General features: G+C 47.0%; 1 protein-coding gene across 1 annotated transcript in view; it reads right to left on the bottom strand.

The window, feature by feature from the left end:
• Emp1 (epithelial membrane protein 1) overlaps positions 1-8,822 on the bottom strand; it is a 20,047-nt gene that overhangs the window by 4,738 nt on the left and 6,487 nt on the right. The window contains exon 2 of the mRNA XM_021191413.2: positions 1,335-1,445. Coding sequence (XP_021047072.1) covers positions 1,335-1,412 — 78 coding nt within the window. The 5' untranslated portion in view covers positions 1,413-1,445. The remainder of the gene's footprint in view (positions 1-1,334; positions 1,446-8,822) is intronic.

Genomic DNA, 8,822 nt, shown 5'->3' with positions numbered 1-8,822 from the left:
CTGCCTCTGCCTCCCGAGTGCTGGGACTAAAGGCGTGCGCCACCATGCCCGGCCCTAGTCACCCTTGTCAATCAGCAGAGGAACCCGTCTTTAATACCAACACTTGGGAAGCTGAGGCAGGCAGATCTCTTAAGATCAAGGCCAATCTGGTCTACAGAGTGAGTTCCAGGACAGTCAGGGCTTTACAAATAAATTCTATCTGTAAAACAAAACAAAGCAAACCTTATTCACCCCTTAACCACACCAAGGACTGTAGTCCATTCTGGGGCATTGTTTGTGTGTCTAATGAAAGGCTGCCTTAACTTTGTTGTTGTTGTTGTTGTTGTTGTCGTTGTTTGTCGTTTCATTGTTGTTGTTGTTTTGATTGGTTTGGGGTTTTGTGATTTTTGGTTTTTTCTTTGGAACACAGTTTCTCTCTGTAGTTTTCTGGCTATACTGAAACTCGCTATACAGACCAGGCTGACCTTAACTCACTGCCTCCCAAGTGGTACTAAAGCCAACACACCCGGCAAAATGTGTAGCTCAGATTGGCCTCAAACTCATGATCCTCTTGCCTCTGCCTTCTTCACGCAAATCCTACCATCGCAATGGGCTAGCTGCCTTAACTTCTAAGTCTAAGAAGCTGGCTCCTCTTTTTGTCTAAGACAATACAAATTGGGTGCTAAAACTGACCACTAGGGGTCAGAGTAACCCCGGGTTCCGAGAGCAAAGAAAGACCACAGCGATCTCCGTAGATCCTTTAATTTATTTGTTTAACGGGGCACCAAGTTAATCCTACCAAATTCCATTTCACACACCGATTTCCACATAAAACTTAAATTTGCCAACCTCATAACCAAAGCATTGTCCTCACTCTCTGATGTCTGTCTGTCCTCTAGTCAGGAATCTCTGAGATCTAGCACATTAACAGATATGGTTAACTCGTGCACAGGGAGAATCTGTCCCACGAGGGCGTCTTTGCCAGCTCTTCTGAGTGGACTGCACTTCTATTTTCTTCAACTTCCCTTCCTTCTCTAGAGGAACACGCCTATCCTGCAATCGCACCTCAGCTCCACCTTCCTTGTATTCCTCTCCTCCCAACACCCCTAGAAGACTCACTTGAGGACTCTCGCATTTTATACTTTATTTCTTCCCTTGAACTATGAGTATGCGTTTGGTGGCTTGTTGGTTTTCCCCTCACAACTAATCAAGAAGTTCTCTGCGCTGTGATTTAACACTCCCAACTCCCGTTTTTTGTTTTTTGTTTTTGTTTTGTTTTGTTTTGTTTTTTAACCTTTTACCAAAATATTTCTAAGATCCTCCCTGGGATGAGGACACAGGGGGCTGGGACTCACGTTGGCAATGGTGGAGACAAACAACATAATGGCAGTGGCGATGTGGACCACAAAGAGACCAGCCAGTAGGACCAACATCTTGGCTTTTTGGTAACTCTTGAGTAGAGGATTCTGAAAACAAAAGACAGGGGAGACAGAAGGGTTACTGTCACAGTCAGTAAGATGCCTCCCACCTTCTCATTTTGTGGGCTCTCTCTTGACGTGAGAAAGTGTGACAATTTTTAAGATTTAAAACTACTTCAAATTTTTCTAAAACCTGATTGATACACATACCCACATGCTTACTCATCTCTGTATAGACAAGTACTTCTGTTTTGTTCCCACATGTTTATAGATTCATCTCTTTAATATAATGAATATTCTACAGATATAATGAGTATAATTATAGAATATAATATTCATTATATTAAGAAGTGCATGGTATGCATTATAGCAGCTGCTAATGTTTTGTTTGTGATTGACAGGCCCAAAATGTCCGGGTTTGAGGTTTTGGAAGATTTTTGTCACCTCCAGAACTCTGCAGCAGTATGCATGCATGGTTTCCATCTGCATGAGGAAGGCATCGATGCTCCAGCAAAATGCTCACCCAGCAAACTGAATAGCAACAATGAGCTCTGCAGCACACGCCACTATTACTCAACGGCCTTAGAGCAAATTGGCTACTAATTTGATCCCAAATGAGACGTAAAATAAGAGAGATACAACTTCTGTTATTACACTGCTCTTTGGCACCCAACAGTATGACAACCTAATTATTGGGTAATGGCCCAACCACCTACTGATTTAGCATTCCGGACTAATATTTGCAACACCTGAGCCTTTGGCCCTGTGTGCCTCTTAGTGGGAATGCTGTTATGGGTCTAGGGTGATGTTAGATTTCCTGCGGTTCAACATGACAGCTCTGGGGCTCCAGAAGTGTAAAGCTTGAGATAACACCAGATGTGTTTTTTGCTGGTGTGTGGTGTTTATGCAACTTCAGTCATTCAAGACCCATCCCCAAAGACAAACAGATGCATAAATCACCCTTCGGAAGAGTAGGAACTAATATAAATTAACAATGTGTGTGGATAAACAAAAGTTCTCAGCCATAATGTCCACAGAGACCACTGATCATAATAAGATCTAGAAGCTAAAGGAAGAGTAAGAGGGTACACGTGAGGGGAGCTGTGCACACCCTCTGTGTCATGTCAATGACAGATGCAGAGCCAGTGCAGAGAGATGTCAAAAGGAAAGGACTTGGTGGGGGGAGGTATTCACCCTCTAGGCAGGGAGTGTGTGAGGATGCACCAACCACAGAGGAGATGCTGTGTGCATCCTGCAATTGCTTGCTTCTCCCTCTCTCTCCACCTGATTTAATTGATGCTTTGTCTGTGCCTAAGCCACTTTCAAGCTACACTAGGTATTTATTAGAACACGGATACTATCATTATTCTGACATTCCGGGTGTCTTTTAATCTATTCTCGCTTTCTCATTAGCTACTCAAAACCAAACGTGATCTACTGCACGCCTGGGTTCTTGGCTCTTTGTACACACTGTTTTCTACTCTCCAAAAAATCCTCTTCCCCCACTGGCTGCTTCCCTCCAGGGGTGAGTGAGGCAGGCGGAGAATGTTCCCAATTTAACTGTGAATGGCAAAACCCTGATGTCATTTTCCGGCTGCCTCTGGGGAGAGCCTGTGAATCCTCTCTCCCAACGTTCAAGTTCACAGCTGCCTTCCTGTAGTTCTCGCCTACCTCTGTAACTTCCCACTTGGCTTTCACGTATGGAGAACCTTTTCTCCACACATGATTTGTTTTACTGTTTTGTTATTTGAGTTAGAAGTTGACTTAGAATTATTCCAAGGGTTTTGATCTCTGACTCCATTTCCTCCTATGTGAGGGGGGAGGGGTAATGATGCTGATTATACCCAGAGGCGTGAGGGTTCAACTGGATTATGTAAGTAAAAATGCCTTCTGCAGCATGGTACAGTACAGTGTATCGTGTGGTACTAATAACAGGGTTGCCATGACTGTTGTTATTGTTACTGGTTTTCTTCTATGAAGCAGAATGGCTGTTGCCAACCCAGTCCAGTTACTCGGTCACATGCCGCCCCCACATCAAAGTCAAGAAATAAGACATTTGCAGGGTAGTTCAACAGACAGCATATGACTAACGTCACTTTGGTCCTCGGAAATTGACATTTTTGTCTGCTCCTCACCCCTCGAGTAGGGAGGGTATTAAGATCACATCCTCTAGAGACAGTTGGCTTTTCTCAGCCCAGGCTTGCCCATCTAGAATAAAGTTGGCTCAGGAAAGAACACGACAAGAATCACATAATGGGCACTTCCCTCCCACCCTCCATGACCCTTTAGTGACACTCGAGTTAATTTTGTTCATAATTGACAAATTTTCTCCTAATTGTGAAAAGTAGCTGAGGAGCCAAGAACGGACTATAATTCACCAAGTGAAGCCTCTTTAAATGAATTGCCTGACAGGAGGGTGAATCCAAGAGACTTTCTGTCTCCTGGACTGCCCTGGGACCCTATCCAGCAGAGTCCCTCTTGTTTCATCCTGCTGACAGCCTGGTCCAGTGGCCTCTCCTCATGTCTGGGAAGCATGGACTCTCCAGGACACACTCCATCTCTCTTCTTACCTCAGCGCAGGCCCACCTAGTTCTTGTCCCCTGCCTGCTGCCACCTGAAGAGCAGGTGAGGAGACACAAACTAAAAAGTGACTCTTTTATGTGTGTGTGTGTGTGTGTGTGTGTGTGTGTGTGTGTGTGTGTGTGCTATGTCTTTTCCCTAAGGCATGGAACAAAATGTCTCAGATCAATGAGCGTTCTTAGTGAATAAGACCCACAGTTCTCCCTGCCTCTGGGCACTGTGTCCAGCCACTGTGGGGGAGTTACTGCGTGACACACAGAACTTGATCTTTGTGTCAAGTTTACCAGTGTCATCCATTGCTAGCTTAGAGGGGCTCCCCTTATTTTTAACACCCCTCTTCCAAAATACTTGGAAACCCAATGGAACACTTTATGAAACTTCTGTGTTGGATCACCCCATAGTTACCCAGCCTCTGTATTAGAGAGCCTACCCCTTAGTCTAGGACAGCTGTTCTCAACCTGTGGGTTGTGATCCCCTTGAGGGTCGAACCACCCTTTCACGGGGGTTGCATATGAGATACTTACACTACAGTTTATAACAGTAACAAGATTACAGTTATGAAGGAGCAACAATAATTAGGAAGGCTGAGAACTATGGGTTTGAGAAGACCAAACCCTCAAGGTGTTCTCAGAAAACCACCAGCGGTGCTGATGTGGGGCGGGGGTGTATCCGAGAAGCCAGTAAACGGCAACTGAGAATGGGGCTAAGTCCAAGCTCTTGACACTTCTGCCCACCATGGTCTCCTGTTGCTCATCCTTTGACTTATTCCTCGCCCAAGGAATACGACCATTTCTGGCCTCGGACTCAGAGTGGACCTCACTGGTATGGCACTTGCCTAGCGTGTTCAAAGCCCTAGGATCTCTCCTTAGCGCCACACAAACAAAAACGAACAAAAGCATTTAGACAATTGTGAAAGTCCGGGCTGCTGTAGCTCGTGTCTCACTGAAGCAATAGTGGGATTCTCCCTCCGATTTCCCCAAAATGCTGCTGGAAATCACCATGTAGCCCAAACTTGTGGGAATTCTCCTGCCTCTTTAGTGCTGAGCTAACATCCTGAGTGTAGAGAGCTGTGAGACTGGGTGGTACTCCGACAAAGGAGACCATCTTTATGGTTGGCAAGACCATACAAGATGCCTCCTAGTACTATGTGTGTGGGTTTGGCTGGCTGAAACTAGTTTGAAACAGTTCTGGAGTGGGGATGAGGGGTACCTAAGAGAGTCCACTACTGGGAAGAAAAGACCAGTAATGGTTCAGCTACCATTTCTGCCTCTCCCTGGCTTCCTACCTTAAACATCAAAGTCAGCTGGGAGTCTCTACCTGTATTACCCTGCACTGGGTCCCTATCCTGCCGGCATTGTCAGGACCCTAGCCTGGATGCTGATGTCAGCTCCTCCCAGGCCAAGCACTCTAACCTCCCCTCACCATGCTTTCTCTGTTCCGCTATTGGGTCATCTGGCCATGTCCTCCCTCAGCCTATGACCCTCATCCCTACACCACAACTGAGACAAGCACCCGTCTCCGGGAAATGAGACTCCAGACAGCTGCCCATGGAATCCTGGGGACTTGACTTCCAAAAATGAATGCCATTTTTATGTCCTTCCCCTAGTAACTACCTATTAATTTTTCTCACCCAGCTCAAATTCTGCCTCCTTCTCTCCGTAGGGCTGAAGTTGGTGCTTTTCCTCCTGTTAGGCTGCACAGCCCTAATTAAAGGCCCTCGTGGCAGCCTGCCTGATGACAGAGTTCTTTATGGACCTGCTTGGCTCCCCCACCCTCAGGAGTCTGAGCTCCTAAGGCCAGACTCTATGACAGGTACCAGGTAGACCTCGTTAATGAACAAGTAAATGAACTAAAGAGGGCAATATTTCCTTCACTGTGAAAAAATAATAGCCAAGCGGCTGAAGGGCTCAGAACACCTCCTTTCTCTTCTTTTCATTTTTTAATCTTTATTTTATGTGTATAGGTGTCTTGCCTACGTGTATGTCTGTGTACCATGAGGTGGTGCAGTGCCCATAGAGGCCAGAAAATGATGCCAGGGCCCCTGGAACTGGAATTACAAACAATTATGAACTACCAGCACTGTGGATGCTGGAAACGGAACTGGAGTCCCCTGAAAGAGCACCCAATGCTCTTAAACAGTGACCCATCTCTATAGGATGTCCTTTTTCTCTTTTAAGGTAGCATATATTTGGTCCTCTGTCACCTTTATAAATTATCTGTCACATCGCTGCAAGTTAGGGGTTAGGCACCTTATTATACACAAACCTCATATTATTTTATTCCCACTTAACTTTTTGATATAGAACTTCCAGGCTAATGGAGAGCTTCAAGATTTGGTTCCAAAACCATGAAACTTATCTACAAACTCAACCTGAAAATCTATGCGAATCCTACTTAAACTCAACCTGCCCTTCAGAACTATCCAAGGCACTGTTAGAAAAGCCCTGCCAATAGTACATTCAGCCTACGGATTTGCATACAATTCATTCGGTAAGAGCAAGTGCTTGCCTATTCCACGGAGAGTGGAACATACCTCTAATCCCAGCATTTGGGAGCCAGAGGCAGGCAGAGCTCTGTGAGTTCAAGGTCAGCCTGGTCTACTAGACATGAGGTCCAGGATAGCCAGGGCTACAGAATGAGACTCTGTCCAGAGATTCTTGCTAGAGAACCCTCTGTCCTTCCATGGGCCAGTGCTGTTCTAGCAAAGACATTCCCACCTCCTGCTGGCTAACTGCAACTGGGGTGAAGGCTTTTTCACCCCATCTGATCCAAGACCTGGCACTTCCTGCAAGGCAGGGGGAAAAGAGGAAAAGCCAAGTCGCTCTTAAAGGGGTTGGGTCAAGCGGCCTTCATGAGTCAGCCCTGACTGTGCACATCTTCTTCAATGTGACATTTGAAATGGATCAGAGGCTCTCTGTGTTTCCCAAGGATGCTGCAGGGTGGCACGGAAGTTTGTCTACCCTCCTCCATGTCAACACCATTCTTGCTGTGTTTGGGGTTCGAATGTGTTTGCGTTCCCATCGAGGGTCATTTTAGTTGGCAAAATAGATGCCCGTGGGACAAAAAACAAATAAGCAAAAGGAAGCTCTGCCCTTGGGGAACTGTGTGGAGGATGTATCTGGAGGAGGGGAAGGCTGGAGGAGGGGAAGGCTGGGGTTGAAGGCGGCTGGTGGACGGGACCTTGGGTGAGCTTCCCTGGCCATTGTTATTGCTTTTTATGTCATGTGTACTTTTCCATCCTCAACATTGTTTTCACACAAAGATGGAAAGGGAGGCATGCATCTCCGTGTGGGAAACGGGATGAGGGGACCCTTAAAGGCCAAGTCTTCCGGTTTCTGCATATGGGATGTTCCACTTGGAAAGAAAGCACTGCAGGTCGCCCTTTGATCTGTGTAACTCACACTAGGGCTGCCGCTTCAAGTAGTGGTGGATTCAGTACCTGTTAACAATTGAGCAGTGAAAGACACAGGGGTCTCGGTGATTCGGGGAAACAGCTGTTTCTTTGTGGTCCTGAGGCAAAAGGGCTACAAAGGTGGCCTGTCATAAACGGGGCAGTCTCTTTAGGGCTAACCCCACCTGTATCACCTGCCACCCCCACCTGTATCACCTGCCACCCCCACCTGTATCACCTGCCACCCGTGGTTAGAATATAGAGTCAAAGAGTAAGAGTGAAGAACAGCAAATGAGTTAGAAGGGAGAGGAAGAGGAAAGGAAAGACATAGAGATGAAGAAAGGAAGGAAAGGGGGAAAGGCGTGAAAAAAGGAAAAGAAATGGGAAGAAAACAAGGAGGAAAGGGGGAAGAAAAGTCAGAAAGAAAAAGAAAGAAAGGAGAGAGGGAAGAAGGGAAGCAGAGAGGGAGGGAGGCCTAATTAGAAAGGTGAGCCTGAGTCCCACAGACATTCTGTCTGGCTAATGGCCAGAGTTAAAAGATTTTGCAAAGCCTGTCTACTTGCTGAAATCTACAGTGGCAGAGTCCCAAGCGACAAAGAACGGACTCTTAAGTTCAAATTTCTTAAGGACCTCATAGGCTTAGCATGAGCATTGAAGGGTTCATGCCTAAGACAAAGCAAGCCAAATGCTGTAGGTCATATTTATTCATTGCTGTAACAAGGAAAGGCTCAGGCGAAATGGTCCTGAGGCTTCTCTGCAGCCTGAGAGCCATGGGCTATGCAAAGGCAAGCAAATAGCATGAATATTGTTTTTGCAGATGCATCCAGAGACACCCCACCCTTGTCTCTCTCTCCCTCTCTCTCATTTCCGCTTGTCTTCCATTGTGTCCATGGAGTGGGTGGATCTGGACAACATCTGCAAAGGCTGGAGACAGAGCTCGGCTGTGAGGTCTGATTTCAGCCCACACCCTCTGGTTGCAGCTGGCCAGTGTCGGGGAGGATGTCTCCTGGGTGAGGACGGAAGCTTCTGCTGCCTTCTGTTCCCAACAAAGGAGAAGTACTCCTGTAGCCAGATTGTCTTCCAGGGAGACATTGCCAAGATAATAACTAGGGTTTGGTAAGAAAAATCAAGGTGTGGCTGGGCCCTAGAGGCTTCAGGGTGCATCTGACAGCAGATGGCGGTAACATGCTTCAACTGGCAAAGGCTGATGGAGCTGGAGAGCTGTGCAGAGCAGGGGCACCCAAGCATGCTGGGTGGAGGACTGTGCACAGCAGGGGCACCCAAGCATGCTGGGTGGAGGACTGTGCAGAGCAGGGGCACACAAGCATGCTGGGTGGAGGACTGTGTAGAGCAGGGGCACCCAAGCATGCTGGGTGGAGGACTGTGCAGAGCAGGAGCACACAAGCATGCTGGGTGGAGGACTGTGCAGAGCAGGGGCACCCAAGCATGCTGGG

The sequence above is a fragment of the Mus pahari genome, chromosome 2, assembly GCF_900095145.1.
Source record: "Mus pahari chromosome 2, PAHARI_EIJ_v1.1, whole genome shotgun sequence".
Lineage (NCBI taxonomy): Eukaryota > Metazoa > Chordata > Mammalia > Rodentia > Muridae > Mus > Mus pahari.
The sequence above is the reverse complement of the archived record's forward strand: the minus strand, read 5'-3'. Positions and strand labels throughout refer to the sequence as shown.